The 25,715-nt window shown below is 41.3% G+C and overlaps 1 protein-coding gene across 7 annotated transcripts in view; it reads right to left on the bottom strand.

Moving 5' to 3' along the window:
- Positions 1-25,715, bottom strand: part of si:dkey-70p6.1 (uncharacterized protein LOC570575 homolog) — a 115,160-nt gene that overhangs the window by 23,404 nt on the left and 66,041 nt on the right. For 5 of the 7 annotated variants that reach the window (XM_060930819.1, XM_060930817.1, XM_060930816.1 and 2 more), the window contains 5 exons: positions 15,608-15,832; positions 14,962-15,027; positions 12,947-13,004; positions 10,609-10,696; positions 9,743-10,314 (listed from right to left, as the gene is read on the bottom strand). In XM_060930819.1, coding sequence (XP_060786802.1) covers positions 9,743-10,314; positions 10,609-10,696; positions 12,947-13,004; positions 14,962-15,027; positions 15,608-15,741 — 918 coding nt within the window. In that variant the 5' untranslated portion in view covers positions 15,742-15,832. Of the gene's footprint in view, positions 1-9,742; positions 10,315-10,608; positions 10,697-12,946; positions 13,005-14,955; positions 15,028-15,314; positions 15,337-15,607; positions 15,833-25,715 lie in introns of those variants that run through there. The other 2 variants (XM_060930821.1, XM_060930820.1) reach the window with 2 other exon arrangements.

The raw sequence follows: 25,715 nt of genomic DNA on the forward strand, positions 1-25,715 counted from the left end.
TCCTCTAACAGAGTGTTAAGGTCAGTGCAATCCATCTGGCTTTCCCCCTGCTGACTGACTAGCTCATCTATAACCACTCAGTGCATCTAATGACATGACGCTTAATGAGTTTCTCCAACCTGGCAGTGGTGAGGGAACAATGACCCATACTTTGCAGTTTTACTCATTTTCCCATGAGTCCAAAATAGAATAGTAGCATAGTTTATTTTACATTCTTTGTATTTATAATGTTAATTTTTTCATCACAATACTTTACAGTAAATAGTTAAGTGTGGTATTTTATTTGAGATTTTATCATAGCCATATGTCAGAGAAGGAATGTAAAGCCCTTAAATGTGAAAAGCTGCCTAAGAAGCTGCAGTGTATAAGCTGTATGTCTGAATATTTATGGCAAGATTATAGGCTTTTGTTTGTGAGAACATATATCTTCTATTAACAGGAAGTCGCTAGATGTCTGTGACCTGAATTTTAATGATGGGAATACAGGCATTGCATATGGGTTTCTGTGTGTTGCGTCATCTGTACGGCACAGGGATTCTAGGTATGCCTCAGCAGGAATGCCAAATGGACAGGAACGAGTGTCAGGAGTTTTCACAGAAGTGTGTAATTAGCAGGGATGGAAAGTGACAAAACTATATGTAGTCTTGTTCCAGTCTTTGAGTATATGGTTCAATGGAATGGGACTTTTTTGTATAATTAATCCTAGGGTTTTTACTTGAGTTTTTTAATAATAAAATGTTCAAATTCACTGCACTCGTTTTAATCACTGTTCCAGAGTATACAACATATACAACCACCACAATACAACTATAACATTTACAAGGCCAGGTTGAATGAATGAATGAATGAATCGATAGATAGATAGATAGATAGATAGATAGATAGATCCTACGTATGAAAACTGCAAATTCTTAAAGTTCTAAGTTTAATATAAGCCATTAACCACTACTGTGGAGTATGATATCACAAAAACATTGAATGCTGGACACGGGTACCCTCAAAACAGGTCAAAAATTCCATTTTTTTGACCTGTGGGGGAAAAAGAGTTTTTAAAAGTTTGTCTATATTTTAAATAATTCAACCCAATAATTTTGCCCAGTGAAAATAAATTAGTTTCCTGCTGAAAGTCTACACTTCAGGTGCCAAATGCTTACTCAACAGCAGCAATGTCTGAGACAGTGGTGATATATGAGCATTATTGGTCCAATTTATCAGGAATCTTCAGTTTTAATGCTTCAAAGAAAAGCGTGTGATAATGAATTGCAAAGTATGTGATTCAACCAGTGGAGATATTTTCATTTATAACTCAGTATCTAACCTGTAGAAACATACAGCTAAACCCAACCCCAACAACATTTGGCTAAGTTAGCTATGCAACTAATGTTGCCTTTCTTTATATACTGTTGATAATCAAGGTGGTGTTACCGGTATGGCTATTATCTCACTCACTCACTTCTTCCAGCTTGTCCCATTTATGTGTGTGGGGTTGATGCCATGTGGACCCTACTGATCCACATGTCCCATGTGCATAGTTTTATGCCAGATGCCCTTCCTGCTGCAACCTTCCCATTTCCAAGCTTGGGAAACAACCATTCACACACACATTCACACCTATGGACAATTTAGAGTAGCCAGTTAACCTAACCACATGCCTTTGGACTGTGGAGGAAGCCAGAGCACCCAGACGAAACCCACACAGACACGGGCAGAATATGCAAACTCCACACAGAAAGGACCCCATCAGCCACTGGGCTCGAACCCAAAACCTTCTTGCTGTGAGGCAACAGTGTTAACCACCCCGTGTTATGGCTATTATAAAAAGGCAGTGGCTATTCTTACGACGAGTCGTAAGAATAATATTTTCCCTATTCTTATGACATGAACGTAAGTTCTGGTAGTGCATGCACAAATCAGTATCACTTATTCTTATGCCTCACCCCGGTGTCAGAGGGGCGTAAGAATTATGCTTACAGCATTGGCTGTAAAAATATTTTTTATCATTAGCTATCACATTTATATGACAAAAATTATCCATTTCAATAAAAATAGGCAAATAAAATAGAAATGATTTGCTACTTTTGACTTTGCCTTTATGGGCTACTTGGTTTCTTTGCCCGGTTTATTTTCTCTAAAACTTCAGTGGCTGCCCACGCTTTAAAAGTACATGGCAACAACAGTATATAAGAAATAATTTCCTTATCCATTTTATTTTAGCAGAGGTGGAAAGTAACGAATTGCATTACTCGCGTTACTGTACTTGAGTAGCTTTTTTGTGTACTTATACTTTTTCAAGTAATTTTTAAAGAGTGTACTTTTACTTAAGTATGTTTTCTTTTAAGTAGTGTACTTCGGTACATTTTACATCACAACCGTTACTGAGTAAAAAAATAAATAAAAAATTAAAAAAGGCTAAAACGGAGAAGGGGAAATGCGTTCTGGAAATGAATCACGGGAAGGACAGTTGTCGCGCGCGCGAGTCTCACACAGACGATGGCGGACATGCACCGGCGCTTCGGGGGGCTCAAACCCCTGGGCCACAGCCAATCAGGGGCCTTGTAATATTAATAAAATAATAAACTGTCGGAATCGTGGGCCTACATTAATGTACGGATAGAAATAAGGTTAGAAATAAATGAGCGCACAGTAGCCTGCTGTAAGAGACATGGTGGATGTGGTTCGCGAAACGAACACCCACAACTGGACCAGAATAAAATGTAACAAAATGTAACGTCACGCACGAAAGCGCGCCAAAGACTGCAGACTACTGAGACACAAATTTAAAGGCTTTGAAAGATGAAGCGTTCACATGTTAGCGGGGCGCATAAAAGGAAAAAAAGAGAGAGATGCAGGTAATGATAGAATCGTTGCCTAAAGTCACAGACTTTTTTAAGGTAAGGATCACCAATCTGCTCAGAATATCAGCTATTTATCAGTTATCAGCCTGCCAGCAGCTAGGCTATGTGCAGCTAGGCTAGATATGCTATGATCTGTCCAACAGTAAAATAAATCAGTTGTGATTTGAATACGTGTCGTGTGATTTGAGTTATAATCCTGTTAGTATAATAGCATATTTCGATGGGGATAATAAAATGTCTAAAATGGCATCTACTGAAGAAATTGATGAAAAGATTGTAACCTATAATGTTCACAGTTCGGGCAGCAGACAGTGTAAGCATACTGAGGGGAACAGCAATACAAAGCTAGCGCAGATCCACATTTCTCGCTAGTTGTGTTGGGTGTGTTGTTAACCCGTGTGGATTTAAGTGAAATACTTGAGAAGTTCTGTGGTCAAGACAGCGTTTTAAGGTAAGGACGCTTGATTATTAATGTTTGCCCGCCGTGGCTTGTTGTTGACGAAAGGCCCACGTGATTTTGCCTTATGCAGCTACTGCTAGCGTCGTGCTTTGAACTAGGTTAAGCTCATTTGCGCTAAAGGATGGGTTGATTGAAGGACTTTGATGTAGCTAGTTTCTTTTTAAAAAATCGTATGCTCAAAACAGTATGCCCGTGTTCATCATGTTTAACTTTTTTCTTGATGGAGTGCGTGAAATAGGGCTGTGCGATGTCCCCTTAATTGGCATCGACGATGTTTACAGTGCAAACATCGTGATGGACGATCATATCGTGGGCCGGGGGGGGGGGGGGATTTTAATACCACATTATTATTATTATTATTATTATTATTATTATTAAAAGTATTAGATACTCATCCGAGGCTTTGGCACGTAAAGAAAAAAAAGCGCTAGGTGATGTGGAATATTTGGCCTTGATAACGGATATGTGGTCCAGCTGCAACATGATGCCCTATATGTCAGCTACCGTACATTATGTGGACCGAGAGTGGGCAATGCAGTCCAAATGCCTGCAGACGAGTTTCATGCCAGAGACACATTCAGCGGACAATTTAGAAGACGCATTGCGCGAGACACTTGCCGAATGGAAAATAGAAGAGAAAAAGATCGCCTGTATAACAACGGGGCGAATATTGTCACAGCCATCAGGCAATTGAAATGGCCGTGGTTAAGTTGTTTTGGGCACAATTTGAACCTGGCCATAACCAACTGGCTTGCGCAACAGAGGGCCAGTACAGACCGAGCGTTTGGAGTTTGCCGAGCAGTCAACACTGCGTTTGCGCACAGCTGGCTTCGGAGAAATGAGCTGCGCAAAGCGCAGGTGGAAATGAACCTCCCCGAGCACTCACTGATCACGGCAAGATATTAATCTGCTCTAACAATGAAAGACTAGTATTCAAACTATGAGAAGAAACTACACTTAAGCTATTACTCATTGTTTATTTACACCATATCAATTGAAGATGCGTTTCGGCCTTTAGTGCGCACTTGAACGCGCTAATTTTTCCAATTTATTAGTATGTGAATTATTGCTCCAGCTTTTAAAATCATGATTTAATATTGGGGGGCGGCACGGTGGTGTAGTGGTTAGCGCTGTCGCCTCACAGCAAGAAGGTCCGGGTTCGAGCCCCGTGGCCGGCGAGGGCCTTTCTGTGTGGAGTTTGCATGTTCTCCCTGTGTCCGCGTGGGTTTCCTCCGGGTGCTCCGGTTTCCCCCACAGTCCAAAGACATGCAGGTTAGGTTAACTGGTGACTCTAAATTGACCGTAGGTGTGAATGTGAGTGTGAATGGTTGTCTGTGTCTATGTGTCAGCCCTGTGATGACCTGGCGACTTGTCCAGGGTGTACCCCGCCTTTCGCCCGTAGTCAGCTGGGATAGGCTCCAGCTTGCCTGCGACCCTGTAGAAGGATAAAGCGGCTAGAGATAATGAGATGAGATGAGATTTAATATTGGGGTTTTTTTTACTGTCTTTACATTTGTCAGAATCACCTTCATTCTTCCATTTGGTTTGACATTATGGCTTAGAGTGGACCATTTTGAGTCTGAAAGTAGGCCTATTTACCAGATTAAAGTTATTTGACTTCTGCCGAAGTCTGCGCTTCACTGCCGTTTGATAAGGTGAAATATTTCCCGACTGTTAATAGTGGCTATTTGTTTGAACAACATGACAAATTTTACATTAAAAGTATAGTGTAGGCTAAAAAATGAAGTCAAAATTTATTATTAGTAGCATACTGTAATTGTGTAACCACATGTTATGTTCACTAGCACGTCCCTGCACCATAGCCTACGTGAACAAGCGGTAATAGGATATTACTTTATAATGATTTATATAATTATGTATTTATAATATGTTATATATTTATATATTAAACAAAACTAACTAACTAAACTAACAAAAAACTAACTTTTTAGGTTAAATAGGCCCAGATGATACCGTATATGCATGATTATGACAGGAGGGGGCGTGGTATCACGATGGTGGCTCTCCATCGTGATGGATGACCACCATCGTCGATGGACGATGGCATCGTCTATCGGCACAGCCCTAGCGTGAAATATTGTTGCAAGTGGTATTTTGATGCAGTCATGTCAAAAAGGCAGTTGAATGCATGGTCTCATTCAAGGAGAAGGAAGACTTGCATGATGCTTGAACATAGATCGGTAAAATAGACCCTAGTAGGACTTGGTTTCGTGTATTTCGGTCTGTAGAGTTATGAGTTTGGCCGCTGTCCATGGTGTTTACGTTTCATGTGGCCGCCGAGCCAAGTACCTTGACTTGCAGTGAATGTTTGTTTTCATGCCGCCGAGCTATTTTTATGTATTTTATTTTTTAAAAGGACTTGTCTGTAGGTGTGTGTGTTTTATGTTTACAACACATAGGTCTACATTATAGCGCACGCAGGCTTGTGTGGTTATCTCTGGCCATGCCCCTGCGTGAAAGTTACGCAGTATCACTGTCCTGTCCATGGTAATAATCAGAACCGGCTCTGTAATGATAATGCGCGCGTTCTTCTCTCCCTCTGTGGTCGGATGTGTTGAGCGATGTGAGCGTGGGCCTTGCGCAGCTACGCTGAGCCAAACGTAACCTATCGTAGGCTTCTAGGCTAATTACGCACTTACACTGTAAATGCTTGACACGTATTGCAAATAAAATAAGAGTGTTTTCCTGGCCAACGGTAAAGGTAGGGTTGACAGGTAGCCTATGAGGGGCCTAGCCCCTGGGCCACGGGTGTTGATAAAGCGCCCCTGTGGACATGGAGGAGACCGAGGAACCTGTGGTGGACGACCCTGCAGAAAACACAATTTCTTCCAGTAATGAAGTGCACCCCTGGCCCTACATACGTGATCACTTCAGCTTCGTAGAGAAAAGGGGTGACAGTTTCATTATGCAATGCAGATTATGTGTGCCCAAGAAGACAACCATTGCGGCATACAAAAATTCGACGTCTAATCTGCGCAAGCATGTTGAGGTAAGTATTGTCATTGGCATCATAATCACGGGCGCAGATAGAGGGTGGGACGGGTGGGATTCGTCCCACCCAGATTTAAATTCACCTCGTTCGGTCCCCCCCCCCCCCACTTATAGGGAGGAAAAAATGTCTATGCTGTCTTTCTTTGCATAAGGCAAACCTCACGGAAAAATCAAAAGACTAATTACCATTCGGTTTATTGAGGTGCACAGCAGTGTATACATAGTTGCAACAACTCACATAAAACAAAACAAAGACTGATATTCGGTTGGTTGAGCTGCGCAGACTGCACAGGTTGCGAGCTCGAGCTTGGTTGCTATGGTTACCCACAACAAGTTTGACAGGCATATCGGGGTTGGGGTTGGTTTGCTGGCAGCTTTGTCCCCCCCAGTTCAAAAAACGTATCTGCGCCCCTGATCATAATGTTTCCTTTCCATAGTAAAACCGACAATAGGCTGGTTATATTCCAAAAATAGTGGATGGCATTGCTAATGTTGAAGTAGCAACCTGTTGGTACTGTAACATAACGGTAACTAGTCTGTTATTTGGTTGGCTAATCATGCAAGCAAGTTAGCTCGCCAACCTGACGTGATCAGTCCTCCTACCATTCTACATCCAACAGGCCAGAAAGGAATACTAAGCAAAACAAATAATGTTTGAATTGAATTGTTTAATAACACACAGTGCACACAGGCAAGCTACGAGATTTCGGTGCAGCATTTCACTTTCATATTTCGTGTACAATGCTTTGTGTGTGGTCAGGGCGATGTAAACGACATGACTGTGTGTATTGACCTTTTTTGTTTGTCTCAGTTTTAATGCAGCATTATCCTAAGCATTCAATTTGATACACTTCCTTTAAATAAAACATCTGGGTTGAGATGTACATATATCCTTGTTTCCTCATCTCATCTCATTATCTCTAGCCGCTTTATCCTTCTACAGGGTCACAGGAGCCTATCCCAGCTGACTACGGGCGAAAGGCGGGGTACACCCTGGACAAGTCGCCAGGTCATCACAGGGCTGACACATAGACACAGACAACCATTCACACTCACACCTACGGTCAATTTAGAGTCACCAGTTAACCTAACCTGCATGTCTTTGGACTGTGGGGGAAACCGGAGCACCCGGAGGAAACCCACGCGGACACGGAGAGAACATGCAAACTCCACACAGAAAGGCCCTCGCCGGCCCCGGGGCTCAAACCCAGGACCTTCTTGCTGTGAGGCGACAGCGCTAACCACTACACCACCGTGCCGCCCATCCTTGTTTCCTCTTCTTTTTCATTTTTGCACAACACAATGGAGGCAGAAAACACCCATTGTTAAAAGTAACGTTTTACTTTTACTCAAAGTACATTTTAAATGATCTACTTTTTTACTTTTACTTGAGTAGATTTTTTGTCTGGTAACTTTACTTGTACTTAAGTAAAATTTCATCAGAGTAACAGTACTTGTACTTGAGTATAATATTTTAGTACTCTTTCCACCTCTGTATTTTAGTGTCTAACATCAGTATCTATTTTCATAATATGACATTTATAATTTTTTTTTTTTTCCGAGTAAGACATAAACAATAGGTTGACTTTACACCATGCAGCCCAGGCAGACCGGTCAAGACGACATAAATGCACATTGTAATTCTTCCGCCTTACATCTACTTTTTTGGTGTCTTACTATCTGTTTATGTATGGTATTTCTCTATGTTTGCCTGATACAGGAACACGTTTTTGATATGCCTGAATAGAAGATACTAAAGTCCATTTATTCAAATTCTGCACCTTCATGCAAAAATTGTGAACACTTATCCTGCACTGAGCTGCTCATTTCTTCAGCCATTTTTTCAGTCTGTTGATAGCGATTTGTGCATGCGCTACCTGTTCATGTCGTAAGAATAGGGAAAATATTATTCTTACGACTCATCGTAAGAATAGCCACTGTCTCATAAAAATGAAAAATAAAACAGAATAGAAAATATGTTTTCAGATTAGTTGTCAGTTGTAGACATGAAAAAATTATTTGTAACATAATTACTCAATAACCAAATGACTTAATTACGCTAACTTCAGTGATCTACACACTGATACACACAATTCTAATAATTTTGGAAATATATCCAGATACGAGCATCCACCTTATTCCTGAAGCTAATGCTGGAGAAATCATTCTGTGTGAAATTTAGTGTAAGTGATGGTAAAAGCAAATGTCTGATGGAATGTGTTACTATTGTTTACTTTGTCTTATCCTTGTTAGTTTTTAATACATGTTGTATTATACCGGTGTGGCTTGTGAAACTGTCATTACAGAGTTATGAGAACTTGCGCTGTTCACGGCGATACTAACAATCAGACTCAGCTAAACCAATGACTGAAACAGGAGTGTTATGAACACATGCATATTTATAGCAGGACCTTATCAGTGATGAACTCTGTGAAGTTTTCATCATCTACAAAAAGAGGACTTACATGGTTGAATCAGTGTCATGGCGAGGCTACGAGATACCACCAGCGAAAAGACAACTAGTATGCTAGAGGTTTAATGTGATGTTTCTGCAGAATGAGGTTTTTTTTTTAGGTATTTAAAGGCATAAAGACAAATTTATTGCCTTTTGCTTAAGATTTTATTTGCAGTACTAAAGTACAAAGTATTTCTACATTGTTCTAGTATTACCTCTACTGATAAAATAACTGTACATACCAGTTGTGTGTGTGCGTGCTACATACTGATAACATTTAGATTTGTATTAAGTGTCAGAAACAACAGATTCAATAAAGTGGCTAAATATGTAACAGTAGGTTATCCAAGGTCACGTCTTCAAATTGTCCTTTCATTCCTCAGTAAGTGAAGGCAGGGAGATGATCACATTATCCAGTCTGAGCTATTGAAATGATTGTGCTCCTACATTATTCATTTTCCTTAATGCCAAACAACCTTTTGCATAACCGTTAACTTCGCACAACAAGTAACCGGAAATCTCACCCAGAGTCCATGCAAGGAATCATGGGAAGCAGGAAAAAGGTGGATAAAGTGGTCACAGGTGCAGATATGCATATCACAGAAGAGTCAACTATTGTCCTTGGCAGAGGTCTGTGCTGTCCGAGTGTCCTTCTAGTTATAATAGCAATACTTTTACTCAAGTTAGTGTCTTTTGTACTCTTTCCACCATTAGTAATTAGACAGCATGTGCAACACATTTTTTGCTTCTTGTGCTACCTCAGATGAATTGATACTGTAGTTTTATGCATACATAATGAGTTTAAGCCAAATAGTAATTTGACTATTAATGATCAGTTAAGTTAATTATTGGCACAGTGACACCATGCCAATAATAAACTAATAATACAAAAACAATCATTTTGGTTAATACTGGCTTATCTCCCTCAGTGTAAAGTCAATATCCTGTTTCCCCACCTACCTTTGGAAAAAAAGGAAGATTGAAAGCCTCCACGTTCTTGCGCGGCAGCTTCTGACTGTGTGGGTGTGGTGGGGGTGGAGCTGGATGACTGGGTGGACCATGCCGAATTTCTCCACTACTGTGCCGCTGTGACTGCCCGAGTCCCTCCTCTGTCTCAGTGCCATTATCCCTCTTCTGGGCAGCTTTGTCAACCTTGCGAACTTTTCTGATACATGCGTACTCAGCTGTTTCTGGAGGCTGTGGGGGTGGGTTCATTACTTGAGGGAGAGTTTCAGGCTCAGGAATCCCACCATCCAGGCTGTCTCCATCTGGATCAGGTGGGGCTGGGGTATTGGCAGGAACAGCTGGAGGGGCGGGAGTGTCTGTCTCTCCAGCACGCCCCCTGAGTGCAGCTTCAGGACAGCGAGTGGGGGACGAGCGGCGGCCCACCTCAGCATATGTGTGTTCTCCATCCTCCCCTGATGACGCCTGGGGCACCTGGCGGCCTTGTGAGGTTCGCAGGTCTGAGTTGGAGCGACGGCTTGGCAGCAGGAGCAGGTCCATGCTGGCTGGACGGTTCTTTTTGGAGGATTCTGAAGATTTAACATCAATTTTAGCTCCATGAAGTATGGAATATGTAGTATATCAAAAATAGAACAGAACATTGTGGGCTAAACTGCAGAGGCAAAGGCGGCACAGACGGCGCCAACCCTCACAAAGTGAAAAAAACATCTACGGGTGGCTCTACTACAGAAGAACAGAGAAAAGAATTGTATCCCGAAATGAAACTTATACCATCCCGCATGCTCCGACTCTACATCCGAATTTGAGGCGGCTCTGTGGCCTCGGTAACACTATCAAGCAGTGTGAGAAGCGAATGTACATACTTTTGCCATTGCAGTTGAGTCTGTTCATCTCATGGAGCTTGGTGTCTGACTTACTGATGGAGCGCAGCTTTGACTGCCGCAATATGTTCTAAAAAAACAGAGAACATTATCACTACATAACCTAATATGAGTTGTAGATCATAGCTGTAAATCAATATATAAGAAGAGTTAAAAATTAGAAAACAGATCAAGATAAGACTTCTATTATAAAGACCACAGTATATTTCTATAAATATAATATATTTGTACTGTTTCCACTGGTTATCCATAACATTATGATCACTGACAGGTAAAGTGAATTACATTGATTTACGTTGTTAGAATGGCACCTGCCAAGGGGTGGGATACAGTATGAGGCAGCAAGAGAACAGTCAGTTATTGAAGTTGATATGCTTGAAGCAGGAAAAATGGGTAAGCATAAGGATCTGAGTGACTTTGACAAGGGCCAAATTGTGATGGCTAGATGACTGGGTCTGAGCATCTCCAAAAAATGACACATCTTGTGGGGTGTTCCCAGTATGCAGTGGTTAGTACCTACCAAAAGTGGTCCAAGGAAGGACAACCGGTGACCTGGCAACAGGGTCATGGGTGCCGAAAGCTCATTGATTCACATGGAGCACAAAGTCTAGACTCTAGCCCATATAGTCCAATCCCACAGAAGAGCTACTGTAGCACAAACTGCTGAAAAAGTTAATGCTGGCTAAAACAGAAAGGCATCAGCATTAACTTTTCAGCAGTTTGTGCTACAGTAGCTCTTCTGTGGGTTTGGACCATATGGGTTAGCCTTCGTGCCCCATGTGAATCAGTGAGCCTTCGACACCCATGACCCTGTCGACGGTTCACCGGTTGTCCTTCCTTGGACCACTTTTGGTAGGTACTAACCACTGCATACTGGGAACACCTCACAAGATGTGTCATTTTTTGGAGATGCTCAGATCCAGTCATCTAGCCATCAGAATTTGGCCATTGTCAAAGTTGCTCAGATCCTTACACTTGCCCATTTTTCCTGTTTCCAACACATCAACTTTGAGAACTAATTGTTCTCTTATATATCTAATATATCCCATCCCTTGACAGATGCCACTGTAATGAGATAATCGATGTTATTCACGTCACCTGTCAGTGGTCATAATGTTATATGTGGTCATATGTGGTCATAATGTCACACTTGACAGGTGAGAACATTGTTTTGGGGCTTTTTTTCTATATAAATGGTCAATAAGATAAGTAATAAGGTTTACTGTAGCCTTAACACAGGGCCATATTCAGAGCTGAGTTATGTGTAGTGATGGACACACAGAGTGGAGGTTGTCCAAAACAGCAACATGTCTCAGTGATGTACCTTGAGAATAAATCACATTTTTGTGGTGTATTCATTCCACTATCTGCTAGCTGCTATGTGTCGTAAGAACAATTCCACATGTAAATACACAGAAACATGATGGAATGGCATTTTAAAAATAAAATATTAATGAATTAATTCATACATCTTCAGTAATTGCTTTATCATGATCAGAGTTGTAGTTGACCTGGAGCCTACTCCAGGAACACTGGGTGTAAGACGAGAATACAGCCTGGAAGGGACTCCAGTTCACTGCAGGACCCCATGAACACGAATATTCACACACTCATTCTCATCTAGGGGCTATTTTAAGGGCATAGTCAACCTGCATATCAGCATGATTTGTTGATGAGGTAGAAGGAAACTGGAGAACCCAGAGGAAACCCACACGGACACAGGCAGATCATACAAAACTCGGCACAGACAGTAAACTGAGGCAAGGATCAATCTGTGGACCCCAGAGTTGTAAGGCAGCAACACTGCTTTTAGGACAATTCATTACTATGAGTATGAATATATTTTAAATATATTACACTACTGTTAGTTCTGTTTTTATACTAAATCATATTTCAATTGCAAGCAAAAAAAATCAGCTTAATAAGACCTTATTTAACAATCTATCTATCTATCTATCTATCTATCTATCTATCTATCTATCTATCTATCTATCTATCTATCTATCTATCTATCTATTTTTGTTTAAAGAATGATCTGGATGCAGTTGAGAAGCTCCTTGTCCATCACCCTTACACAATAAAAATCTGGCCAATTCAGAGACATTAACTGCATTTCAACAACCTGAATGGGTCACCCAAAAAATCTCAATTGAACTGAATACTGAAATTATCTATAAATAAAATGCCTATTTATATTGCCAAGTTTGAACCCAGCCATCAGTGTCCAGAACCCAATTTTCTCACCCGTCAATGCAGTCTAAAGGCAGACATAACAAGGAAATAGTTTTATTGCAACTCGGAAAATGAAAGAGATGGTCACCATATCCATGAGTCTGTGCTTTCTCTCTTCACCAGTACCATTGTGACTCTTCCCCTTCCTGTTAAACACACAATAAGCATAAAACACAACGATTATTTGTCAGTCCCAACAATAATAGATGGTTGGTTCGTGATTAGGATGAGAACTCTTTGCTCCCTTCCACCCCAATTACACCTGGTCATTTCATGCATCTTGTACCTGCATTGTATCCAATGTAATTACAGTTCAATTTCTGGTTACGTTGTGTAAAATAATCATGGGCTGGAAGGGATTTTGGCTAGGTTTGGCTTGGAGAGATGGATGTATTTCTTTTGTAATATCTGGCTAAAATAAACCTCAGGTCACCTGAAATATTTTGTGTAATTTACATTTGTTTTAAATGTGTCTTGGGTACAATTACATTTGCATTTTTGTATATACTACAATCCTAATATTCAAGACGCATGAAAAGACAAAGTATAACCAGTGTTTGAATCTCTGAAACAAGAAAAGGTTTCATGCCAACACTATAAAAAATGACTGTAAATTTTAAAGTAATTTACTGGCAACTGGGTTGCCAATTAAGTATTATAAAAATTTTACAATGAGCTACTTTAAACATATTTACAGTAAAGTCCTCCAATATCTTATATACTTTAAAGTAACACATAATCTAATATATTTGCTCATTTGGCTGGCGCTTTAAAAAAAAAAAAAGCACCTTACAATTGATGCAGGATACAACTGAGCTGAAGGCTAATGGTGATGATACACGGGGCAACTTTTTGGGCAATGTTGCCGAGCAATGTTGCTGGCAACGGGCAACTAGGTGAGACACAGGGCAACTTTTCAGGGCAACTAACAATGGGCAACAACAGTTAGCAACGGCAGTTTACAGTTAGCTAAAAAAAATCGATGTCTTAATTTTTGCTGTGACCATTTAATCAAGCTGTCTGTTGTTTTTTAGAGCTTTGGTGAGGTAAATTCCTCCATATAGAATATTAAAATAACAACTTACCGGCGTAAAAACAGATGAGGAGTCTCTCCATCTCTTCACTCCACTGACACTGAGCGGCCGCCATATTTGTTTGAAATTTCTGATCCGAACCTCACCGGAGGTCACATGACTCGATACTCACGTTCTGATTGGCTTATCTCAAAAAGTTGCCAGAGATTATCAAAACCATTCAGAAAGAAACAATGTTGCCCAATCTCGATAGAAAAGAGTCAAAACGCAATTGCCCAGCAACATTGCTCGGCAACATTGCCCAAAAAGTTGCCCCGTGTATCATCACCATAAGGGTCTTGCTCAAGGGCACAACCAAAGCCATGGCAAATCAAAACCTGAACAACTGTGCCACCACAACTTGCTCAACTAGTTGACAATGATTCAACCACTTCTACCACTGAATTAACTTGTACCAAAAGACTACATCCAATCAGTTGTGTTTGGCAAAGTGGTTAAGGCTTTGAGTTGCAAAGCAGAAAGTCTTGTGTTCAAATCCCAGTGCCTCCAAACTGCCAGGGCAGGGTTCTTGAGCATGACCCAAAACCTTCAGATAGATTGTAGCCTGCATCAATAGTACATCATTTCTTTAAAAAAAAAAAAACAACAACAGCCAAATGAGCAAACATATTGAATTATGTTATTATGTACTATGCAGGATATTACAGTACTTCACTGTAAATATGCTTACTGTTGTTGATTGTAAAAAAAATATATACCTTGTTGCCAGTAAATTACTGTAAAAATTACAGTCATTTTCTTAAAATGAAGTCTTTGGCCAAATCACATAGAATATTTCAATCAGCAGCCATAAAGACTTACATACAGTCATCATTTATCATGATTATTATACAGTATATACAGTACACAGCACCAAAGCTACCTTTAGTCTTGGACCCTAATATTAACTACACACCCAATGCCTCTTTGTCAAAGCACTGGAGTCTCACCCTCTTGCGCAAAGCTGCTTTTTCACAACTCCCTCCCCCCCCAAAAAAGTATCTTTGATCAGAAATATATTTACTCTCACTGGATGACTCTGGGAAGCAAGCTGAAGCTCCAGATTCCAAAGACTAGACATGAAAAGAGTCCTCGTCTAGCAGACAGAGAAGCACATCTATAATTCATTAGACAGACTGTAGCTTAGTACAATATTCAATCACAGTCCATTTGGATGTGCCACATTCAAATGCTCTCTGCTTTAACCTATCAAATGGCCTGTGCTTCATATTTATAGTGGGTTCAGAAAGTATTCAGACCCCTTCATATTTTGCACATTATTGTATTATAAAGTTAATTTGAAAGAGTTTAACTGAGCTTGAGAGGATCTGTTGGAAAGGAAAGGAAACCAGATCTAGTTGTGCAAAGATTGAACAGACTTACCTTAGAAGAATCGAAACTGTAACTGCTGCCCAAGGTATTTCCACAAAGTACTGAATAAAAGGTTTGAATATTTATCCAACTTAGACACTCTAGTTTTCAATTTTTAAAAAAATTAAAATAAAATTTCTAAAAAGTTGGATTACTGTGTGTAGCTTGATGGTTGAAAAAGTCACTGTAATCCATTTTAAATGTAATCTATAAAACAAAACAACTGAGCAAAAAATGAAAGGGTCTGAATATGTATACTGTATGTGAATATCTGTGTGTTACAATTATTTCCATTTATCGCTCACCTGTGGCAGCCCACACATAACACGACAATCAGGATGGTGACGACGAAAGCCGAGGCAGCGGCAATGGCCCCGAGCAGCAACACTTTGCCGTAGGGGGGAGCAGTGAAGTTCACCCCGTCCTGCATCGAGGCCATGTGAGAGTGCTCACACACGCTCGCTCGTACACTCCCACTCTCTGCCACGGGCACGCACACAGGCAAAAACAGGGTATACACCTCACAGGATCTGAGGAAAAAAGGAGAGGAAAGCAAGGAGTAAGCTCTTCTTTTGTGCACAGTTGTTTCATTTAGATCAAACATCAACATCCGTCTGAATCCTTGCATCCTTCTTCCATGAACTGTGAGAGAGAGAAAAAGAATCCCAGCTCCATCTGTCTCCTTTTGTCTCACACTTACTGTCATTTTCTCCCTATTGGCTGTCAGTCATCCCCAGGCTGACACTATTATCCACAGCTGGACAGTTCAGGGGAGCGATTTTAATCTTTTCATGCTGACAGATTCACAACCAACAGGCACCAAACCTGCCAATATGTATGACTGCTTCTCCTGCTTGGAAATATGATGCTTGCCGAGCTTGCCGACTACACAGCAAAATCCCTAGTGTTGAATTAACACCCAGAGTGTTGATTTAACACCCTACTGTGTTAATATGTGTCCAATTGGACACAAATGAACTCTGAAAGTGTTAATTCAACACTGCGGAATATGCTGTGTATAATGCCAACTCTGCAATTAGTGCAATCCTTGGGCAAAATGGTGGAAAAATTAGTTTCACTATAGGGAGAATCAACTTTATGAAGAACCCTGCCTGCCTATGTTAGTACTAGTACCTACACTATTAGAAACATTCAAGCCATGGAACAGCAACATACTGTCCATTGCCATATGTTGCTGCTACTATTATTATTATTATTATGTGGCACGGTGATGTAGTGGTTAGCACTGTTGCCTTACAGCAAGAAGGTCCTGGGTTCGAGCCCAGCAGCTGGCGAGGGCCTTTCTATGTGGAGTTTGCATGTTCTCCCCATGTCTGCGTGGGTTTCCTCCGGGTGCTCCAGTTTCTCCCACAGTCCAAAGACATGCAGGTTAGGCTAACTGGTGACTCTAAATTGACCGTAGGTGTGAATGTGAGTGTGAATGGTTGTTTGTCTCTATGTGTCAGCCCTGCAATAACCTGGCAACTTGTCCAGGGTGCACCCAACCTGTCGCCCATAGTCATCTGGGATAGGCTCCAGCTTGCCCGCAGCCCTGCACAGGATAAGCGGCTACAGGTAATGGATGGATTATTATTATTATTATTATTATTATATAAAATTACATCATCTATCATGAATAGAAAACAATACATCCATTGGGTTTTTTTGCTGAAAGCAGTGGTATTGATGTACTTTACAATAACACCTGCTTTAACTATTTTACTCTACTTTAGCTGTAAACAATATACGTACAGTACCATGTATGGAATAGCACCATTCAAATTAGATGTCATTACTAATATTAAAATGTGATTAAAACACATTTTCAGTTTCTTTCTCTCCCAAAGGATTAATTTAACTTGAATACAATTTCACAGCATGGGCAGCACCAGGGAGGGGTTCAGGGGTGCTGTAGCTACCCCTAGGATAACCATAGCACCCCATCAGAAATTTCTGTGGTTTATTCATAATTTTAAATTTTTAATGTGTGAATACTATAATTTATCATTTGAGAAATAAATAAATACATCAATAAAAGAAAAATTATTTTAGACTAAAAAACAACGTGAATGCAGGTGATCTGATTCAGACACATTAGCGATATCATAATGGATCTTTTTTTGTTTTTGTTTTTTTTTTACTTCGTAAACATCCACATGTGGAGACTCAGTCAACAGATGTTTTGTTATGAAGATATTGAATGGTAAGTACACAATTTTTTTTCCTATTGCCATGTATAAATTTAATGCATTTAGTGATTGAGGCACAAATTCTGACTCCTTATAGTTATCTCTCTGTGATGCTCATTCATATAACATTAGGTCTATGGAATGAAATACTGTTGGTTGTCTAGTCAAGGCGTTGGTGATTGGCAGCATGAGTCTGTGAGCTCAGAATCTTGGGCTAAAATGTGCACAAACCTGTGTCTGTTGCTTGCTGCTTGTGTGCAAGCCCTGACTGTGGCATAATTGTGTGAAATTTTATATACAGAGGTGTGTTTACCTAGGCTGGCTTGTGAACCTCCCATATATATCCCGTAAGCTAAATAGCTCATCTTCTGTTTAACACATAATGACATTGTAATTGAGGCAGAGCAGGTACTGCATGCGTGCACATGTGCACATGCGCATGGAGTGTTGCAATAAGGGCACTGAAAGAGCTCAGACTTCTGCCAAGGCCAAATGCCGCATTGTTAGTGAAAGTGAAACGAAAAACTGTGAGTCAGATGCGTGTCAAAATTTAACAGGTTCTTCCTTGGCCCATGCTACATCTTTCCACCAAGTTTCATGAAAATCAGGCTTGTAGTTTTTACGTAATACTGCTTGAAGACAAACAAACAAACCTCCTTGGCAGAGGTAATTAAACTGTAGCGATTGGCACATTAATGGGAAACCCTAAATTTCAGAGCACCCTCACTGAAAAGTCAAGCAACCCCGTGGCGCCAGCAAAAGAAAATTTCTCGTGCCGCCCCATTTCATAGCCAGACCTTAATATTCTCTGTCAGGTTGGCATCAGAATGCCATCTAACTCTTTTCTATTAGTTTAACTCTGAAGTAAACACACTTTTCTCTAATGAGAAACTTATTAGCATGGCAATTAACATTCGCTGACTGAGACTTAATTTGTGAAAATCAGCAAGAGCAGAGGATTTATAGCTATAAACACGCAATGGCAAAAACACTTGAATAATCACAAAAAGTTGGAAGGGGAGGAGTCATGGGAGTCTAATTTTAGCAGCTGTCCAGCAGTTGTCTCTCTGCACAATTTATTACATATAATAATTTAATGGATTTAATTAAGATTGTATTAAATATGAGTGACAACTGAATAAAATTATAGTACCAGAGGTCAGCTCTGATCGCTGTTCACATAATCCAGTGGTGTCTGAGCTTGACTTGTGTTCATTCCACTCTAATTTAACACCTGATAGGAATAATGGATGCGAGTGGACCCCTGCCTGGTCACCTGGATCTCCAGCTACCTCACGGACAGGCTGCAGTACGTCAGGCTGAAGGACATCACATCTGACACTGTGATTAGCAGCACCAGAGCACCCCAGGGCACGGTGCTGGCCCCTCTTCTCTTCACCCTGTACACCGCGGACTTCTGCTACAACTCAGAGCTGTGTCACATTCAGAAGTTTGCCGATGACACAGCCATCGTTGGGTGTATCAGTGACGACAGAGAGGAGGAGAATAGGAGCCTGGTGAGGGACTTTGCTGTGCGGTGCAACAGAAACCATCTGCAGCTCAACACCTCGAAGACCAAGGAGCTGGTCATTGACTTTGGGAGGTCCAGACCAAGGTCACGACCAATTCTGATCGAGGGAGTCGAGGTGGAGGCTGTGGATTCCTACAAGTACCTTGGGCTGTGGCTGGACAGCAAGCTGGAATGGACTTGCAAAGCCAAACACTTATACAGGAAGGGACAGAGCAGGCTATACTTCCTTAGGAGGCTGTGGTCCTTTAACATCTGTGGGAAACTCCTGTGGATGTTATATCAGTCTGTGGTCGCCAGTGTCCTGTTTTACACCGTGGTGTGCTGGGGGGGGCAGCACATCCAAAAAGGACACATCCAGGCTGGACAAACTGATCAGGCGGGTCGGCTCTGTGGTCGGCATGAAGCTGGACTCTCTGATGATGGTGGCAGAGAAGAGGTCTATGGACAAACTATTGAAACTCATGGACGATGCCAGTCACCCTCTGCACACCGTCATCAGCAACCAGAGGAGCCTGTTCAGTGACAGAATGCTCCTTCCCAAGTGCAGGACGAACAGACTTAAAAACTCCTTTGTCCCTCACACCATCAGACTGTACAACTCCTCTCTGGGGGGGGAGAAGAGGTAACAGGAGGACAGAGGATGGGAAGAAGTAGTAGACTAGCCTAACAATAAGCAATACCGGACAATGTGCAATATAATGTGCAATATCTTTCCTGCTCCCCCCTCTCTCTCTCACACACACACACACACACACACACACACACACACACACACACACACACACACACACACTTACCCTAACCCCACTTTCCCCCCTTCCCCCTCCCCCCTTCCTCTCTTCCCCATATCTTATTCTTTTGTATATGTAAATACTTAATTTATTTTAGTTTATCTAGAAGTTTTCTCTATTTCTTTTCTCTGTTTATCTGTTATGATGATGCTGGAATCTTAATTTCCCTGAGGGAACCCTCCCAAAGGGATCAATAAAGTTTTATCTAATCTAATCTAATCTAATCTAATCTAATCTAATCTAATCTAATCTAATCTAATCTAATCTAATCTAATCTAATCTAATCTAATCTAATCTAATCTAATCTAATCTAATCTAATCTAATCTAATCTAATCTAATCTAATGACTGACAAATAGTGCATCACATTGTCAAGTTATTAACCCATGACAACAATTAGCACTTTGTACATGAGAATGAAAATGAAGTGGCATTAAAAGAATTTTAATCAACAAAATGCAATATTATATTGATTTCTGATAAATTCTTCAATAAAAACTGCCTCATAGCAGGCGCTTTTGGAACATGCAACATACCTTGGCTGTTAGTCATGCATCCATTGCTATCTTCATAACACTTGTGTCCATTCAACATACACAGAGTAAAGCCCATAATTAAATACAACCCCAATTCCAAAAAAGTTGGGACACTGTGTGCAACATAAATAAAAACAGAACATGAAGATTTGCAAATCATGGAAACCCTATATTTTATTGAAAATAGTACAAAGACAACATATCAAATGTTGAAACTGATACATTTTATTGTTTTTTGAAAAATATATGCTCATTTTGGTCTGACTTACTGCCGGCAATGCGAACCATACTCCTGCTCCATTCGTACAGGGACCGGACAGCCCTTAGCAAAGAAAAAGGGGCTGGAAGGAATCCTGTTTGGGAACCACAGGATTTCATCTCTGCTTTTTGCAGATGATGTTGTCCTGTTGGCTTCTTCAAACCAGGACCTTCAGCATGCACTGGGGCAGTTTGCAGTCGAGTGTGAAGCGGCTGGGATGAGAATCAGCACCTCCAAGTCCGAGGCCATGGTTCTCGACCGGAAAAGGGTGGCTTGCCCTCCCCAGGTTGGTGGAGAAGTCCTGCCTCAAGTGGAGGAGTTTAAGTATTTCAGGATCTTGTTCATGAGTGAGGGAAGGATAGAGCGTGAGATCGACAGGCGGATCGGTGCGGCTTCCGCAGTGATGCAGTCGCTTTACCGGTCCGTCGTGGTGAAGAAGGAGCTGAGCCAAAAGGCAAAGCTCTCGATTTACCGGTCGATCTACGTTCCGACTCTCACCTATGCTCATGAGCTTTGGGTAATGACCAAAAGAACAAGATCGCGGATACAAGCGGCCGAAATGAGTTTCCTTCGCAGGGTGGCTGGGCACTCCCTTAGAGATAGGGTGAGAAGCACAGTCACTCGGGAGGAGCTCGGAGTAGAGCCGCTGCTCCTCCACATCGAGAGGAATCAGCTGAGGTGGCTCAGGCATCTCTTTCGGATGCCTCCTGGACGCCTCCCTGGGGAGGTTTTCCAGGCATGTCCCCCCGGGAGGAGGCCCCGGGGAAGACTCAGGACACGCTGGAGGGACTATGTCACTCGGCTGGCCTGGGAACGCCTCGGTGTTCTTCCCGAGGAGCTGGCCGAGGTGTCTGGGGAAAGGGAAGTTTGAGCTTCCATGCTCAGACTGCTGCCTCCGTGACCTGGCCCCGGATAAGCGGAAGAAGACGAGATGAGACGATATGCTCATTTTGAATTTGATGTCAGCAACACATTTCCAAAAAGTTGGGACGGGCAACAAAAGACTGAAAAAGTTGTGCAATGCTTAAAAAAAATTGGTTAGTTGGCAACAGGTCATTAACATGATTGGGTATAAAAAGAGCATCCCAGAGAAACGGAGTCTCTCAGAAGTAAAGATGGGGAAGGGTTCACCGCTCTGTGAAAGACTAAGTGGGCAAACAGTGCAATAATTTAAGAATAACGTTCCTCAATGTAAAATTGCAAATAATTTGGGGATCACATCATCTATGGTACATAATATCATTAAAATATTCAGAGAATCTGGAGAAATCTCTGTATGCAAGAGACAAGGCTGAAAACTGACATTGGATGTCTGTGATCTTCAGGCCCCCAGGCAACACTGCATTAAAAGCAGATACGTGTCTGTCATGGAAATCACTGTATGGGTTCAGGAACACTTCAGAAAACCATCATCTGTGAAAACAGTTAATTACTGCATCCACAAATGCAAGTTAAAACCATATATAAACAATATCCAGAAACACCGCCTCCTTTTCTGGGCCTGAGCTCTTTTACAATGGACTGAGGCGAAGTGGAAAATTGTCCCAAGGTCTGACGAATCAAAAGTAGAAATTCTTTTTAGAAATCATGGACACCATGTCCTCCAGGCTAAAGAGGAGAGGGATCATCCGGCTTGTTATCAGTGCACAGTTTAAAAGCCAGTATCTGTGATGGTATGAGAGTGCATTAGTGCACATGACATAGGTAGCTTGTACATCTGGGAAGGCATCATTAATGCTGAATGATATGTACACGTTTCAGAGCAATATGCTGCCATCCAGACAAAATCGTTTTCAGGGAAGGCCTTCCTTCTTTCAGAAAGACAATGCCAAACCGCTTTCTACACATATTAAAACTGCATTGCTCGAGTCCAGGTGCTAAACTGGCCTGTCTGAAGTCCAGACCTGTCTCCCATTTAAAACATTTGGCGCATTATGAAGCGCAAAATATGACAAAGGAGACCCTGAACTGTTGAGCAACTGAAATTGTATATCAGGCAAGAATGGGACAACATTTCAATTTCAAAACTACAGCAATTGGTCTCCTTAGTTCCCAAAAGGTTACAGAGTGTTGTTAAAAGTAGAGGTGATGCAACACAGTGGTAAACATGCCCATGTACCAACTTTTTTGAAACATGGTGCTGACATCAAATTCAAAGTGAGCATATATTTTTCAAAAAACAATAAAGTTTCTCAGTTTCAACATTTGATATTTTGTCTTTGTACTATTTTCAATGAAATATAGGGTTTGCATGATATTGCAAATCTTCACATTCTATTTTTATTTACAGTTTACACAGCGTCCCAACGTTTTTGGAATTGGGGTTGTAATATTAGCTGGCGTTGAGTGGTATATCAGATACAGTGATGCTTGAAAGTTTGTGACCCTTTGGAATTTTCTATATTTCTGCATAAATATGACCTAAAACATCATCAGATTTTCACACAAGTCCTAAAAGTACATGAAGAGAACCCAGTTAAACAAATGAGACAAAAATATTATACTTGGTCATTTATTTATTGGGGAAAATGATCCAATATTACATATATGTGCGTGGCAAAAGTATGTGAACCTCTAGGATTAGCAGTTCATTTGAAGGTGAAATTAGAGTCAGGTGTTTTCAGTCAATGGGATGACAATCAGGTGTGAGTGGGCACCCTGTTTTATTTAAAGAACAGGGATCTATCAAAGTCTGATCTTCACAACACATGTTTGTGGAAGTGTATCATGGCACAAACAAAGGAGATTTCTGAGGACCTCAGAAAAAGCATGGTTGATGCTCATCAGGCTGGAAAAGGTTACAAGACCATCTCTAAAGAGTTTGGACTCCACCAATCCACAGTCAGACAGGTTGTGTACAAATGGAAGAAATTCAAGACCATTGTTACCCTCCCCAGGAGTGGTCGACCAACAAAGATCACTCCAAGAGCAAGGTGTGTAATAGTCGGTGAAGTCACAAAGGACCCCAGGGTAACTTCTAAGCAACTGAAGGCCTCTCTCACATTGGCTAATGTTAATGTTCATGAGTCCACCATCAGGAGAACACTGAACAACAGTGGCATGCATGGCAGGGTTGCAAGGAGAAAGCCACTGCTCTCCAAAAAGAACATTGCTGCTCGTCTGCAGTTTGCTAAAGATCACATGGACAAGCCAGAAAACTATTGGAAAAATGTTTTGTGGACGGATGAGACCAAAATAGAACTTTTTGGTTTAAATGAGAAGCGTTATGCTTGGAGAAAGGAAAACACTGCATTCCAGCATAAGAACCTTATCCCATCTGTGAAACATGGTGGTGGTAGTATCACGGTTTGGGCCTGTTTTGCTGCGTCTGGGCCAGGACGGCTTGCCATCATTGATGGAACAATGAATTCTGAATTATACCTGTGAATTGTAAAGGAAAATGTCAGGACATCTGTCCATGAAGTGAATCTCAAGAGAAGGTGGGTCATGCAGCAAGACAACGACCCTAAGCACACAAGTCCTTCTACCAAAGAATGGTTAAAGAAGAATAAAGTTAATGTTTTGGAATGGCCAAGTCGAAGTCCTGACCTTAATCCAATCGAAATGTTGTGGAAGAACCTGAAGCAAGCAGTTCATGTGAGGAAACATCCCAGAGTTGAAGCTGTTCTGTACAGAGGAATGGGCTAAAATTCCTCCAAGCTGGTGTGCAGGACTGATCAACAGTTACTGGAAACGTTTAGTTGCAGTTATTGCTGCACAAGGGGGTCACACCAGATACTGAAAGCAAAGGTTCACATACTTTTGCCACTCACACATATGTAATACTGGATCATTTCCCTCAATAAATAAATGACCAAGTATAATATTTTTGTCTCATTTGTTTAACTGGATTCTCTTTATCTACTTTTAGGACTTGTGTGAAAATCTGATGATGTTTTAGGTCATAGTTATGCAGAAATATAGAAAATTTTAAAGGGTTCACAAATTTTCAAGCACCATTGTATATTCCATTCAGCTAGCATGATACTGAACTCATCTTGGATGAGTTCAATGTCATGCTAGCTGAGTGGAATATATCTGATAGACCACAAAAAAAGCCAGCCAATATTATTATTATTATCTCGTCTCGTCTTCTTCCGCTTATCCGGGACCGGGTCGCGGAGGCAGCAGTCTAAGCATGGAAGCCCAAACTTCCCTTTCCCCAGACACCTCGGCCAGCTCCTCGGGAAGAACACCGAGGCGTTCCCAGGCCAGCCGAGAGACATAGTCCCTCCAGCGTGTCCTGGGTCTTCCCCGGGGCCTCCTCCCGGGGGGACATGCCTGGAACACCTCCCCAGGGAGGCGTCCAGGAGGCATCCGAAAAAGATGCCCGAGCCACCTCAGCTGGTTCCTCTCGATGTGGAGGAGCAACGGCTCTACTCCGAGCTCCTCCCGAGTGACTGTGCTTCTCACCCTATCTCTAAGGGAGCGCCCAGCCACCCTGCGAAGGAAACTCATTTCAGCCGCTTGTATCCGCGATCTTGTTCTTTCTGTCATTACCCCAAGCTCATGACCATATGGTCATGGTCATTATTATTATTATTATTATTATTATTATTATTATTATTATTATTATTATTATACATACATTTACACATACATGAGATAATTATGCATATTATTATCTTATGGCATTTTCAATTCACTGCGACAGTTTACTGCAGGCACTGCCAGCGAACAAAGAAATGCTTCTGCGCATGTGCAGCAGAAAGCTCTCTCATTGAATATTCGCATCCGCTCCGACACGTGATGTCATGTTGTCTTGACAACCATGCAATATCGTAAACCATATTCAACACTCATTCTCCATTGGGCAGAGTGATGTACACTCTAGGATAAGCAATACGTAGGATACACATAGGATAAGCGATATGCTAACAATATTGCATGCTATTAAACCAAATGAATGAAACCCGCTGGAAGGGAATAGAATACATGTTTTTATTCCATAGAAAAAAGTGTTCTGTATGTATAATAATACATGATATTACATAAAGTACTCAACTACTTCCCCCATATTTTTCCCTTTCTCCACTTTCCCTATTGCATACACACCAATGCCAGGGTATCCATAACCCAGACATATAACTTCATTTCTCAATCTGTGC

Source organism: Neoarius graeffei, chromosome 10, assembly GCF_027579695.1.
Source record: "Neoarius graeffei isolate fNeoGra1 chromosome 10, fNeoGra1.pri, whole genome shotgun sequence".
Taxonomy (NCBI): Eukaryota; Metazoa; Chordata; class Actinopteri; order Siluriformes; family Ariidae; genus Neoarius; species Neoarius graeffei.